The following is a 15,297-nucleotide window of genomic DNA, read 5'->3' on the forward strand; positions in this document are numbered from 1 at the left end:
CAGCCTAATCAGCTTCGAGAGAGCTGCGACGTTCACGTGATTCCGGTGATATTTTGCCATGGTACGTATGGACATCTGTGATTCGTCGGTGTTAACTGTTTTTGGCTTTTTGCTTAGGACGACTTGAGTACAGTAACCGGCTCTTGGTTTTGCTGTTCTAAGGGCCTACAGCTGCGCTTGGAAGATCCATTTGCAGGAGCTGTGATGTGTAATGACATGTAGACCGTGTAAAGCAAAGGCAGGCCACGGATTATTCAGTTCCCCCCTTTCCATACGTCTGTGAAGTAATTGCTGCAACAAAATGTCTGCTAAATTTAGCTGAAATTATTTGATTTTTCTTTCAACAGCCACGAGAAGGCATTTCTACCTGCAGTTCTCATCGAGGAGTTTGAATAAAATCTTTCAGTTTGGAGCAGAAATGATTTGAGACGATTCAGTCCTGTAGCACTTCACAAAAAAAGGGTTTGGTCATCAGAAAACGGGTCGTGAAAGAGCAGGATATTTAAATTTAGCAGCATTTAATAACAGATTGAGGGTTTTATTGTGTTTGATATGTCTTTTTTAGTCTTATTATTTTACTTTATAAATAAAATAAAATGACTGCGTTCTTCAGAGGTCAAAAACGCCTCAACAAGGTTTTCTCCAAGGCTTTTTTATTTTTGTTGTTGTTGCTGTAAAAAGTCATTTTAGAGAGCACTAAATGCTCCAGGTAGGCCTGGTTGTTATTAAGCCACTTAAAATTGCTGCTTTTATTTCTTTTTCTTGAGTCTTTTTTTTTTTGCAGGGTGAAGTGAAAACTCTAGAGGTCGGATGCTCCAAACGGGTTGATATTTTAACAGTTAGAACCTTCCTCATCTCCTCATCGTCAATAAAAGAATAAGAAACACTGCTGTGTATTTAAATGCAGGTATCAGCAGCGAGCAGCTCTCTCTCTCTCTCTCCCTCTCTCTCTCTCTCTCTCTCTCTCTCTCTCTCTCTCTCTCTCCACGCTTGCGGGCTTTTTATTTCAGAGCGCAGAAATCCGCTGCGGTGGCTGCAGCAGCTATCTGCCGCTCTGCAGCCATGCAGCCCGTCCCCAGAGCATTGGCCAGCGGGCGATAATATCTCAAAGGGAGTGGTTATCGCCACACATTATATTATAATCATTAGTGATCCTAGCCCTTTCACCCCGACTGCAGAATAAGCGCGGAGTACCATTAATCTGAACTAGGGGAACTGCTTTAGAGGCTGCTTCCCAGCGACTTTATGTGACGCTGTTTGGAGCAATTTCATGTGAGGAAAAAAAAAAAAAAAGAAAGCTTTGCTGAAAAAAAAATCCCACCTGATTCAGTGTGTTCAGCTGTCAGTGTGCCCAATCTGATATGATGGAAATATGATGCCGTTTTTTTATGGATTTAACAGGAAGTCTCCCGACCTGTGTTCTGTAGCCTATCTGTTGGAATATCATTCCTAAAGGTTTCCAGCCTAAGAGTTCTACTGTCCCGTCGTGGTTTACAGTACGACCAAACAATAATAATTTGAAAATGTATTTTTATTTACCTACTTGCTAACATGAGTACGCGTTTCTCTATACATAAAATTCCAAAAGGCCATATATTCTGTTATTTTGTTAAATACACACAGGCATATATAGAGTCTGAGAGAGTTTTAGCCTTATTTCCAAATGTGGTTTCACGTGTCAGTGGAATAAAATAAAGATAAAGCTGACTGACTGGTTATCGTCTCCTTCCGGCAACAAATTAGAATTAAGGACAAAATAGTAATAATAATAATAATAATAATGCCATTGCTTCAGCTGAGCTTTGCCCGGGCTGAATTCGCCCCCTAGAGGAGTGAGCTGGACTCTGGTGATGGTGGCCGTGGTGGTGGTGGTGGTGGTGGCCTTGTTTCTGGATGACCTCAGACCTCTCATGCAGGGTTACTGTTGTGGACACCAAAGCCCCGAGTTCACTGAATCACAGGATCTCCTTGAGAAAGCACACAGACAGTGAAGACACTGGTGGCTGTAGCTGTGGATGATTATGGAGGTCGGATAACGGCAGCCTCTGAATATCGGCTGGTGTGTGTGTGTGTGTGTGTGTGTGTGTGTGTGGAGTGGGGGGTTGACTGACAGAGAAGGGACAGCTGTAGGGAGATGATCTATAAATCCCATTGGATTTCTCTCAGCACAGGCCGAGACCGGAGTTGGAAAGTCTGGAAAATGTTTGCGTAGAGTTGCTGTTGGCTCAATAATCCACGTTGAGTTCACATCGGCATATGTTTGGCTGCTGATCTACAGGAGGAGGAGGAGGAGGAGGAGGAGGGCAGGGAGGAGGACACAGCTCAGCCACTCGATTGCTGGACCCTGCGTGCTTACAGCCTCCCCAGTCATGTGGGTTATACCACAATTTCTCCAAATATGTCAGCTATAGGGCCTTTTTCTGCTGCGTGAGCACCGCGCGCCGGGACGGATGAACTGAGCTCCTGGGAGTGCGTGATAATGCGGTGAAGAATGACTGACATGCGGGCCAGGACAGGGACGGGAAAGAGCAGCCCCTTTACCTCCTCCAGTATCCCCAAGTTTGTAGAGGAGGAAATAATTTATTAACATGATGGTGAACTTATGCGCAGTTTGCTGAGCCAAGACAAGACACGTGCAACATTTTTACGTATAGTTGAAACTATATTCCGTGGGAGGCCGTCAAAACATATTTTCGGTTTATTTTGTAACTTTTAAGTAAAACTGATAGATTTTGATGCAGTTAATTTTTTTCCAAAAAAAAAAAAAATGCATTTTTGTATGTTTCTCGTTTCAGATAAACTTGTTTGTTTGTAATTTCATATAAATTAAAATTTTGTCCAAAGCTACATACAATAAGTGCAATGAAATAAACTGAATTTATTTCTGTCGTATTTCAAATGAACTTTTATATGTTTTGTTTTTTTTTTTTCCAAAATATGCACATTTTGCCACAGCTGCACTTTCGAATAAATTCTCCTGTTCCACGTGATAAAGTTTTCCAAGTAGGAATAGAGATGAAAAATTATACAAATGATATTAAGTGAGCCGGTTTCACAGAAATGGGACTGTTTATTCCTAAAATAAACGCATTCATAAGCCAGAATGATCAATGCGTCATGTTATGAATTATGAATGTCAGCGTCTGTTTGCAATATTCCTTTGTCAAGAAAAAAGAAAGAAAAAGAGAGAGAGAGAGGAAAAAAAATCCTGCAAACAGAAGAGCAGCCCAGTGAACCCGTACCCCATCCTCCACCCCCTCCTCCCCCTCCTCCTCCTCCCCGGTACACTCAGTTGATCAAAGCTCCAGTCGGGGGTGATATTTCTCTCTGTATTACCGGAGTCACGGTTTGTCCCCCCGGCAGCCTGCCCGGCCTCACCGGCCCGGCTGTAATGTCACACGGCCCGGTGTGCACAGCCCGAGCGAGCGCCACGGGAAACTAGAAGAAGAAAAACCTCTCAATATCTCATTCTAATATTTAAAACACATTTTTTCCCCTGCCCATCTAATCACCTGCTCCGCTCGGTATTTAGTCTTTATCCCAGACTCCTCTCGTTCCTCTTGCCGGGCCCCTCATGCATTGTTGTGGTGACTTTGTGTCTCCTAACTGAGCCTGGAGGAGAGAGGGGAGACAAATAAACGTGTCATGATTAGAATTAATGATTGCATGCATCTTCGCAGCCTCATTCATTATCTCAGATTAATTATCTCGCAGTGTACCAGTTCACTTGTCTGCACTTCATAAACCCCAAATCTCATGGGCTGCTGTGAACACCACAGACCTGGTATAGGGATATCCCTTTTCTTAACTGCGGTAGCATGGCCTGTAGTGAAGAAATACAAACTTTGGAGAAAGTAAAAGAAATGCGTAAAATGTGAAATAAAAGTCCCTTCAGCGGGCGCCTCTAAAAGATACATTTCAGAATAATTCGGCTGTTCCGATTGCCGTTTTCAGCTAGTTTAATGTCCGTTTTCTGAGCAGGCCTGCAGAAAGCCCACCTGCCTTCAAATCTGCCTCCAATCTCTGAGAGGACAAAAAGACAGAAGACAAAAAAAAAGAAAAAGAGAAAGGTTTGTTTTCTCTAACTTGAGCGAAGACACTGGCTGACAAATTCCAATTTACAACTTCTACCAGCATCAGAATGAAAATATGAGTGAGAATAAAATCTATTGCTCGTAAGGGATTACACTGGTAAGGTTAAAACCATTTTTGCATTTAATAGTGTCTTTGCCTGGAGGGGAGTTGAGATATTTTTAAGCCTATAGCCTATATTTTGATTTCCTTCTATTGGTGGATTAATCTGCCTCTGTGAGCTGGCTTTTTCCTCTCTGGTTTATTCTAAATCAGGCAGAGATTATCCCCACTGACAGATTATCAAAGCATCTTCTGCGCATAAAAATAACAACAACTTTTGTTGTTTACATTCTGCGTTTACAAGTTTGTGTGGTGGCGGAGAGTGTAAGACCCGACAGACTGCAGGATTTCTGGGGTTATTTTTCAGCTTCTTCTACAATTTTAGTGCAGGAATAAAAAACAAAAACAAAAAAAAACCGAAAGTGAGTTTTGTAGTCCAGCACAAATGCAGTATTTCCGTTGCTGATTGCTCCCTCTATGCAGAACTATGGACCGCCCAGTTGTCATGGAGCTCAATGACTCCTCTCTCCCTGTCTCTCTGATGGAAACACAACCAGATGCTCGGCCGAATGCGCTTAGAAGCGCCATCAGACAGAAAAACCGGCAAAGGTAGGAAAGGAAGGGACAAGAAAAGAGTAGAGGGCGAGGAGAATGGCGGGCTGAAGAGGTGGCAGAGAAAAGGGAGAGAGAGGGAGAGAGATGGAGTCTGTGTGTTTTGAAGCCTTATCTCTCTTTTACTTCAAGCCAGTAACACATGTCTTGCTGAAGGGGCGCTCCCCAGACGCCGGGAGGCAGCTGGACGGGGACGGACGGGCGTTTTGCATGAGAAGCAGCCCATATGCAAGAGGGTGCTGGCGGGCTATTGGTAGAAAATAAATGGCTGTCCCTGGGTCACTTTTTCTGTTTAAAGTGCGAACCAATTGAGCTTGATTCCATTTGTTAAGGCGGCCAGAGAAACTCGTCATCATGTTTCTTTTTTTTACAAAAAGGACTAATACAACCTTTTCGGGCTGTAATTACATTTACTGATCTCTTGCAAGGCCACGATAGGACAGTTTGTGTAAACAAACGTTTCAATTAATAATTACTCAAAAATTGTTTTCTGGCAAAGGCAATCCCTCCCCAGACTAAACTATCTGTTTTCATTGAGCAAAAAGAAAAGAAAATCAGTGTGAGATTGCAGGCCTGTAAATCATCAACACAAAACACTGGACTCATCTCTTTGTGGGACTAATAATCCCGCAGGCTGTTAGGCTCGTGGTGTTATTTCGGTACTTAAAGTGGGCTTGAAGTGGATTGGACCTTCCTAATGAATCGTCCGTGGTGTCTGGGCCACCAGCTCCTGACGGGATGAGCCTCCCGACCTGTCAACTTTCGAGCCTCTCTGTCTTTCGCTTTTACGCTTCTTCCCCGTCACACCAAGCAGAAGACTGCTGCTAATGCGCAGGGACACACTGACAAAGTAATGAGCGCATGTCACTCTGACAGCGGAGACATTTTACCTCGAAAACCCGGTGACCATCTAAATAAGATCGTTGCATAGACCTTTTGTAGCTTTCTGTTGTGTAATTAAGCATTTAGTTCTATTCAACGCACAGCTGGTTTATTGACCACAACAGCCTTAAGTTATTCTCAAATAACAAAACAAACATGCTCAACTTTTTTTTTTTTTTTTTTTTCGCTTTTTTGCAAATTTTCCGGCGCAAAGTAACTTCACATGAATAAACAAGGAGCACGCCATGCAATCTGCGCCTCCCGCTTCTTTATCCTGAAGACGCCACTGTATCTACCTGCTCAGATTCCTCCTTCATGCCCCCCTCATGCCCAGAAGACAATTTGCTCAGCAGCTGAGAAGTGGAGTCTCTCCCTCCGCGCTGCTCGCCCTCCGCCGCGGCTGCTTCCTCCAAACACATTCACTAACATATGACAGTTTGCAGGGAAATTCTTGACAATTGGTGTCTTGAGTGTGTGGCATAAATAGCAGGCAGAGCCCTCGCTGGGTTATGATGGGGCGGCTTGATGGTTGTTGGCATGGCGCAGAGCTGATTGGTCCGGCCGCGGCCTGACGTCAGGAGGCTGGGAATAAGGCTGGGCTGGAGCTTTAGGAGCAAGACAGTGTACTGGAGACCCAGCGCATCCCAGCATACACACGGTAGTGGAGACTGAGGGCATCCCAGCATACACTCTGATTACTACCGGAGAAAGCAGCGCATCCCAGCATCCCCCCGCCACCACAAGCTTAACATCCAGGATCATCATCCAGGACTGAACGAGAGAGGAAAACACTCCTTCTTTTTTTTGAAATCTTTTGGGTGTGTGTGATTTTGTTTCTCGCCGGGTTTTGAACAGTGGATACGCTGCCATGTCAAAGTACTCTGAATTATTCATAGGCGTGCGTGTCTTGTTGTGTGACAGCTCTGCCTTGAAAGCTTTTTATTAGACGTGTTTTTTTTTCTCCAGCACTGACTGGCACACGACGCTCCTCTCAGCCGATGAGCCACTTCCGAGAGCGCCGGGACAAGCAAAGTGGCTCCGGTCTTTTCGCCTGAACCGATCTGCAGCTTCCCGTGTTGAAATCTACAATTTGAACGTGCGTTTTGCCCCGGATCCAGTAAAGGACTGATTGATTTTGTTTTCTCCTTTTGGCTTTTCCACCTGAGAGAGAGAGGAAGAGAGATAGAGAGGGAGGACGCGGTCGCCGTCCCTTTCTGTCTGTGTTTTTGGACGCTGAGCCGTTTTTACGCATGCAGGGAGAAATCTGTGGTGACACCTGATCGACTGGCTTCTGCGCGCACATTGACCCGGGAGCTCCAGGCGAACCAGGGAGGGGAGAAAGCAGATACTCAGTCAATGCTCGGCCTGTGCTGTTGATTTTGTTTGTGTGTGCGCTTCAGTTTGTGGGGTTGTTGCCCAGCCAAAGCCATGGTCCACTGCGCCGGCTGCGAGAGGCCTATTCTGGACCGCTTTCTGCTCAACGTGCTGGACAGAGCCTGGCACGTCAAGTGTGTGCAGTGCTGCGAGTGCAAATGTAATTTGACAGAGAAATGTTTTTCTCGAGAGGGCAGACTGTACTGCAAAAATGATTTCTTTAGGTAAGCTCCCGGGATGGTTCTTATTAAGTATTACTTTTTATTGTTTATTACTATTTTGATTGTCTGTTCTTATGTCAGGACCTGGAGTGTACAGGCAGCAGGTAAACAGGCACACATGGCTGTAGGAAACGAGAAATACACTGAAACTGCAGCATAAAGCAGGAGCAAAGAAGGTTGCCATGGTGCATCACCAAAAAAGATGGCAAACAGTTATATTTCAGGCCAAAAAAAATTAGATTTGAATCAGAAAGAATTTTTAGTCTTTTGCAGCTAGAGTTCAGACCAGTTTTCTCTATGTTCTACACTATTTACATCTTAAATATCTCTTCGCTAGCTTTAGAAATGCTAAGTAATTCCTATTTTTTTAAAAAAAAAAACAAAAAACCTTGGCGCTTTGCTTTGCCTAAAACAAATAGTTCAAACAAAAAAAAATTATCTGAAAACTTTAGAAATTATTAGAAGAAGTTAGAACGCCCGCCTTATTTAAACTTAAACGCCAAATGAATAAAAGAATAAAGCGACCTGTCCGTGCCCGTGGGCGTGAATGAGGACTTGGAGGCGATAAGCTTTGATTAGGAGCGAGTAATTAAAAGCTTGTTAATTTGGATTCTTATGCAAAACAACAACAAAAGAGGGGCTGCCACATTAAAACGCGTGTGCACTCTCTCTCAGCGGGGAGAGGGGACGATTTGTTAGGAAATCGAGGAAATCACACTTGGGGTGTTTTCTTTTACGGCGTGTACGCAGCCGGGGGGGCGTACAGGATCAAACCCCGGCCAGAGGAGCCGCAGCCCGGTGTGTTTACTCAGTCCGACTGAGGAGGACGTGATAAGTGGATTTGAATAGTAAACTAGTTGAAAAGATCAAGTCCGCAGACAATGCAATCACAGACGTGCTGTCAACAAGCAGTGCACACCACTCAATACACATTGTTTAAAGGCGAAGTCAATGGCAGGGCCGTAATTTATTATTCCAAAGCAGCCTGCTGTGTCAGAGTTTTAATGGCAACTGTTATTTACTGGATTTCAGCACGTCTTATGTGGTCCTACATGGGACACAAAAAGCCCGGAAATGTAGAAGCAAAATGTAATAATTAGGCAAAAACAAAGCAAATGTACATGGTTGAGTAGCGGTGTCTGGCGGAAGTGATTCGTGTTATTATTTAAAAACAATCATCTGAAAAAAAAAACAACAACAGGAAACAAGATCAGGAAATTTTCCCAAAAGCTGTGTTTATATTATTATTATTATTATTATTATTAATAAAATAATGATAATAATTCTTAGTATTACCCAGCATAACAGTGTGGAGTAGACGTAAGGATTTGAAGGTGTAAAAAGATCCTAAAATGCGCTTTAGTTTTTTGTTTTTTTTAGTGTAGCCTGAGTCTGTATGAAGCTGCTTTGTTTTTCCAGATTTTGGAGTCTTACGTGCCTTCTTTTCACCGGAGTTTATGAGTGGAATTTTGTCACCACGTTGGGTGTTCAAATGTTTAGCAAGGAATTTAAAAATAAGTAAATAAGTACTTCAAGTCTAGAAATGATCATAAATGCTTGATTTTTTTTTTCGCACACAGAAATATAACTTCATGCTATACCAAGTCAAGTCAACAGCGTCTTAAAACGTTAACTGCTTATTTAAATCCTGCAAATTAAGGCTCCATTCCAACCATCTGAACGTTGATATTATCATTTGTTATTATTCAAACCCTCCACAAATGATTTCAGAATAAAACATATGTGTGATGACAATAATCACCGCTGCGCCTTTCCCTCCCTCCATCCCTCCCTCCATCCCTCCCTCCTGCAGGCGTTTCGGCACCAAGTGTGGCGGTTGTTCGCAGGGCATCTCTCCTAACGACTTGGTCCGGAGAGCCCGGAGCAAAGTGTTTCACCTCAACTGCTTCACCTGCATGATGTGCAATAAGCAGCTCTCCACCGGCGAGGAGCTCTACATCATAGACGAGAATAAATTCGTTTGCAAAGACGATTATTTAAGCAACACCAGTGTGAAAGACACCAACCTCCTCTCAGGTATGTGTGTGTGTGTGTGTGTGTGTGTGTGCGCGCGCGCTTGTGCGTATGAGAGACAGTGCAAGGCGGGATAAATTGTGATGGATGTGAGGTGCTCAGACCCGCGGTGGCTTCATCCTTTCCATGAGCAGGACTTTCAAAAACACAGCCTATTGTCTATTGATCACTCTGTCTCCAAATGCGCAATTTATTAAGTTTGAGCTTTTTTTTAATTTCTCTTACAGCAGTTAAGATTATGATCTGCACTCGGGCCTGTGATGTAAATAGCTAAAAAGGATAGTTTCCCAATCCTTCATGTAGATTTTTTTATTACGTTTCAATTTACACTTAATATTCAAGTCTCTTGGCAACGCCGTAGAGGAGAAAACACATCGGCTGCTTTTTTATTGTCACAGGAATGTTTTCGAGACTCTTAATGGTCTAACACATAAAACAATCCTTCAGCAAACTGACTGTGTTGAGGCGAAAACTTGCCAGAAAATAGCCTTTATTTTTATTAATGTTGGCAGCTCGCATCACCGACTTGAGGTCATAGTTCAGCCGCTTTGAACCGAGCGTCAGACCCACAGTGACAAATATTACGACTCCCACGTTTTAGCTCCGCTTATTCTAATATGCATGTCTTTGTATTTTCTGTAGTAACGGCATGCAGCGACCCCAGCTTATCGCCGGACTCTCAAGACCAGCTACAGGATGACGTGGTCCTAAAGGACACGGAGATAGCCACCCTGTCCGACAAAGAAACGGTTAATAACGAGAACGACGACCAGAACCTCGGAGGGAAGCGGCGCGGCCCGCGAACCACCATCAAGGCCAAGCAGCTGGAGACGCTGAAGGCGGCGTTTGCTGCCACCCCCAAACCCACCAGACACATCAGGGAGCAGCTGGCCCAGGAGACCGGCCTCAACATGAGAGTCATCCAGGTAAAGGGACATCCACGTTTATCATCCGGGCTCCTTCCTGAGCGTTCAGGAGCGCTCTTGTGTCACCATAAACTCATTTATTAACCATCAAACAAAGACATATATAACAGTCATTATTTAAAAACAAATCAGGATGTTTACTTTGGCCCCAACAAAAATCACTTTTGGAATTATAGGTTTGAGCATCCGCAGTAATTTACAAAGGGGTCAATAATAAATGGTCAAAACGGTGGATCTCCTGCTTGTGTTGAGATTGTCTGATATATTATGGAAATAATATTCAGAGGACACCCACAGGTTGAGGAGGTGGGCTCGCGCCTTTTCTGTTTTATAGGGTGTTACGCACCCATTAAAAGGTGTGATGTAACAGCTTATATTTTATGGTAAAATGTCCCTGCCAGGCTGCCAGACTGCCATGACCGCGCAGGCCCTCATCCCATCAGAGAGGCTCCACCTCCACCAGCATCACCTCCCCCTCTCACATCCTTCACCCCTCTTTAAAGGAGGCCTCTTTCCTTCAAACTGCGCGGTCTCATTGAATTCATTAAGCCAAAGATTGGCCGACGGACGGGGTTGATTTGGAAAGGGTAATTTATATGGGTATTTTTGATTCTTGGCGCTCACACGGTGCAAAGTCGCCAACTGGCGCTGGGCTGCTGGGAGCGCTGGGAGTCCTGGCACAGCGCTGCCATCACGTTTTGCGACCACATTTAACCACGCTGTGAGCATTTCCAGCCAAGTGGAAAGACAGAAATCTGTTTCAAGGGTCTTCACATTGTCTCTTCAGAACTCTGAGTAACATTAAGCTAAGTTAAACAAAGAGCAACACAGACAACGGACTATTATTATCATTATTATTATTGTTATTATCATTATTATTATTATTATTATTATTATTGGTTGGCTGGTGTCCGCACATTGTGGAGGCGGTTATGTTATGAGGCGCCTCTAAGAGTGATATAAATGACGAAATATTATTGCACAAAATCATAAAATACACTCCCAGAAAAAGTAGGTACACATCCGAAAGAAGAACTATTTCTTAGCATTTTTATATTACTAACAGGTTTCTATATTTCTTTTTTTTTTTGCGTGTGTGTTTTTTTTATTTTATTTATTTATTTATTCATTTTCTCGAGGAAAGTCTCAGAATGTGGATAAGGCTGCGGGGCAAATCAAAGGTAAAAGGTTTAGCATAGCAGATTAATGGCGATAAGGTAAAAGAGCTAGAGAAGGGGTATCTAATATGTATGAGCATGAGGGGGAAAAGGGAAGAGCGTAATTAAAGGAAGCTGGCCTATAGATTAGGAAATGATAACCTCTCAGAGCCCGGTAATATATTGGTAACAACCCTCCTATTAAGTATTAATTGGAGATTTTAAGCCCCCGCTGCTGCAGCCTTCAGTCGGAGTAAATGGAGGGTTAAAAGATCATTAAGGAGGTTAGATGTGACTCTCGCTCCTGTAACGATAATTGGCCGCAGTCCTCTCCACCGCAGAGCCTCGCGGATTTAACGCATCGGCTCATCACGCACGCCGCAAAAACATACAGAGAGCTGGCTTATTTACTCTAATGAGAAGCCAGTGCGGTGCAGGTGCCAAGGTAAATATGACACCTAATTACACGTTCTTTTGTATGGGGAGATTTGTACAGTGTGCTTTATTTGCATGTTCTAAAAATCCACAACGTGCATATTTTTTTGTTGGTTTGTTTGTTTACACATTTCTTCACACATTTCTGCCGCCTAAAATCCACACCAGCCTCTTCTCTGTCATCATTTTCTTCCCATATCCCACGCAGAGTATTGACGTGCAGTCAAAATGGCGTCTGCGTGTTTGCTGAGTGACACGAGGTGACTCGTATATTTATATGTGCGTGTGTGTGTGTGTGTGTTCAGGTCTGGTTCCAGAACAGACGTTCCAAAGAGAGGCGCATGAAGCAGCTGAGCGCGCTGGGCGCCCGAAGACACGCGTTCTTCCGGAGCCCGAGGCGGATGAGGACGTTGGTGGACAGACTGGAGCCCGGGGAGCTGATCCCCAACGGTCCCTTCTCTTACTATGGAGGTAGGCCTGTGATGCAATTGAAATTATTATAACAAAAATAATGTGACGTCCTTTTTATTTCTCCTCTTTCAGTCATGCATTTTATTTACTATAGACATTTTTTATTTGAACTTGTATGTTTCCTAATTTCTTTTACTAGTCTGTCATTTATTTCTCATTTTTCTGTTTCCTGTAAAATAGTGCGCCTCTTCCTATGTTCACTAATGAATAGAGCTGTTTTATTTAGGTCTCTGTTGACTGTATAAAGACACTGAATACCATGTTAGGCCTGTACACTTTTATTTTTCTGAGCTACTTTCATAAAAGGCACGTGTTAATTTAATACAGAAAATGAAAGCAACATCTATGTGAAAAAATGTTACAGTGCACTGATTTTATGGCCTTGCTTAACATTTTGATAAGTTTGGATATTCAGCTACAAGGCTTTTATTAAAAAAAAAAAAAAAAAAAAAAAATCATATATTATTCAGTCTGGGTCGCCTCATCCTTAGGGTTTTGGAAATCAGCGAGTTAAGTGAAATTAGTTTATGTCTCCGTGATTTGATGCCACACTCTTCCTTCAAATGCTTTGAAATATCTGATCATTTTCAGAGAATTTCATTTGTGCTCAGTCCTTTGTCCTTTCTGCTGAAGCAAAAAGTCTAATAATATTCTGCTGAATTGAAAAAAAAGAATGGTCTCAGTAGGTAGAATCGCTGATGAAATGGCCCCATTTTAATTAATTTTGTGGAGAAGTTGTTCTCCCCACCCAATTGCAGTTTTGATTTAAGTGTAACGTGCACTGTGACTAATGTGGTACGGCGAGGGTCTCTCTTCCCCGCTAATACAAATCAAGTTACGTACATTCAACGAATTCCTCAATGTTTCCAGGATTACTGCTTCACACCATTGTTCTCAGAGCTAACTGTGATTTTTTTTTCTTCTTCTTCTCTCGGATCGGCAGATTATCAAAGTGAGTACTACGGCCCAGGAGGGAACTATGACTTCTTCCCTCAGGGGCCTCCATCTTCGCAGGCACAGACCCCGGTTGATCTCCCTTTCGTGCCCTCCTCAGGCCCCACGGGCACCCCACTTGGAAGTATGGACCACCCCCTGCCAGGCCACCACCCCTCTAGCGACGTGCAGCGCTTCTCCGACATCATGTCCCATCACCCAGGGGATTCTCCCAGCCCAGAGCCTGGCATCCCTGGGCCCCTGCACAGCATCTCCTCTGAGGTGTTCGGCCCCAGTCCACCCTTTACCTCACTGTCGCTGAACGGCAGCGGATACAACAACCACCTGTCTCACCCGCCCTCGGAAATGAACGAGGGCACTGTGTGGTAGCTTCTTGAAAGAGTGGACTTTACTGATGAGCGATTTGGTGAAGGAGGGTGGTGAGGTTTGGTGGTGTTGGGGCCTTGGGTCGAGAACAGGGACATGGATATCGACAGGGTTAGGGCAACGCCATTAAATCTTTTTTTTATTATTATTATTATTTTTTTTGGTGTTTTCATATTTATTTATTTAATTTCCCATTTGATTTGGTGATCTTTGTTGTGGGGAAAGCATATTTGGCATAAAAAAGTGTGCTCAAAACATTGTCTTCAGTATTGTGTTTGGGTGTTTCAATTGCCTATTTCACCTCTTCACCCCCTCCACCGTGCATCCAAAACTGGACATTGAAAAAAAAAAAATAACTGGGCAAGACTGCTGAACTGCCTCTATTCACCACCCCTTTCCTTGAGCCCCAGGGGCACCCTGTCACCCTTCCTGACTCCTGTCAGTGACCCGGCATAGCGACCAAACCCCCTAACACTCACAGGTGGCGTCAGAAACAACCCTTTCGAAATCTCCTATAGTATGTCCCAAACACAAAAACATCATTAGCTACTGTCAAAGACTTCAATAGCTTTACAGAGAGAGAATAAAGGGCCGAGGGTTGATTGTGTGCTGATCTGGCACCGTAGGAAGGCTGAGCAGCGTTCAGACTATGTTCGAGGCGCTAGACTTGTCCCTTGTATTTATTCAGAAGCTCCTCAGACCTCTTTGCCTCTCAAGGCTCTGCCATACTGACACTTAACCTTTTTGACACTATGTTTCCGAAGGCCAGAGGAAATGACAATTTTTCCCTCCGTCTGGACTATTTGTTTCTATTTTCTGTTCTTTTCTTGGTTTCAGAATTTTCACCAAATCTGAAGAAGGCCGCCTTCAAAAGGCAAACAGTAAAAACCCTCTGCGGATTGCAAACCCTTTATTTAAAATGGAAGTGAACTTGAAATGTTGAAATGAAGTCTACCTTCTAAAAATCTTCTACCGGGGTTCTAAATGGGACTTAGAACAGTCAACTGTTTACGTAATCTATTTAATTCAGGAGTCCAAAAGTCTCGAAAACCATGTTTTAGAACCTCTCGAACCATATAAAAATGTTCCAAGCAACCAACCAAACTTTTGTATTGATTTCATTTATATTGTATGGAGATAAAAACAAATTTGCTGGGGTTGTGGTTCACTGTGCTAGTTTGTACAAGATGTTGTTTACAGAAAAAGGTTTTAAAAAAAAAAACATAAGTAAAGTAGACATTTGCCAAATTAAAAAAAAAAAAAAATAGCACAAATACTGTTTCAGTGCTTTGCACCATCATCTGCAGAATGTGTTGAGACAAAATGTAAGTGTTAAAAGGAGTAATTGACTTCTTAATTTTCTAGTCTGCTGACAATACATTCATAAAATTGTTAATATAACATACTTAGACAGGTTTTATTTTTGTGTCTTCGAAGGAGAAAAATCCAAACTATTAAAAATTGATGGTCAAATATGCAGCTAGTAGCTGCTACATCTCTTTGAATATCAAGCCCTCATGGTATGTCTTTTATTGTTCCAATAAACCTAAGCTTATGTGACCTCCAGTGCATATTAGACCATTCACTGTATAAATACAACATGTTGACAAAATGTGTTTCTAATAAAACTAGAAAATATCAACATATTTTCTTTGGAGCAGCTATCTTACAGTATACACTTACATTATGGTGTATTATGTATTGCACAGTGTCAGTGCAGCTGTACATCAC

The 15,297-nt window shown here is 43.0% G+C and overlaps 1 protein-coding gene and 1 long non-coding RNA gene across 3 annotated transcripts; one reads left to right on the plus strand and one right to left on the minus strand.

The window, feature by feature from the left end:
- Positions 1-3,297: 3,297 nt before the first annotated feature.
- On the minus strand, positions 3,298-6,097 carry LOC124058646. Its single transcript, XR_006843279.1, has 3 exons — positions 5,925-6,097; positions 3,513-3,612; positions 3,298-3,438 (listed from the first exon to the last, which is right to left on the minus strand). It is a non-coding gene; the product is annotated as an uncharacterized LOC124058646 (long non-coding RNA).
- A 173-nt stretch (positions 6,098-6,270) lies between these two features.
- On the plus strand, positions 6,271-14,776 carry lhx1a (LIM homeobox 1a). Of its 2 annotated transcripts, XM_046390212.1 has the most exons (6): positions 6,271-7,226; positions 9,037-9,260; positions 9,900-10,183; positions 12,081-12,246; positions 13,190-13,198; positions 13,301-14,776. In XM_046390212.1, the coding sequence occupies exons 1-6, from the start codon at positions 7,057-7,059 to the stop codon at positions 13,567-13,569; spliced, it is 1,122 nt and encodes a 373-aa protein (XP_046246168.1). In that variant the 5' UTR covers positions 6,271-7,056; the 3' UTR covers positions 13,570-14,776. The 2 variants fall into 2 exon arrangements, with proteins under 2 accessions (XP_046246168.1, XP_046246167.1); XM_046390211.1 differs by having other exon boundaries at positions 6,277-7,226; positions 13,190-14,776.
- Positions 14,777-15,297: the final 521 nt, after the last annotated feature.

The sequence above is a fragment of the Scatophagus argus genome, chromosome 5 (genome assembly GCF_020382885.2).
Source record: "Scatophagus argus isolate fScaArg1 chromosome 5, fScaArg1.pri, whole genome shotgun sequence".
NCBI lineage: Eukaryota > Metazoa > Chordata > Actinopteri > Scatophagidae > Scatophagus > Scatophagus argus.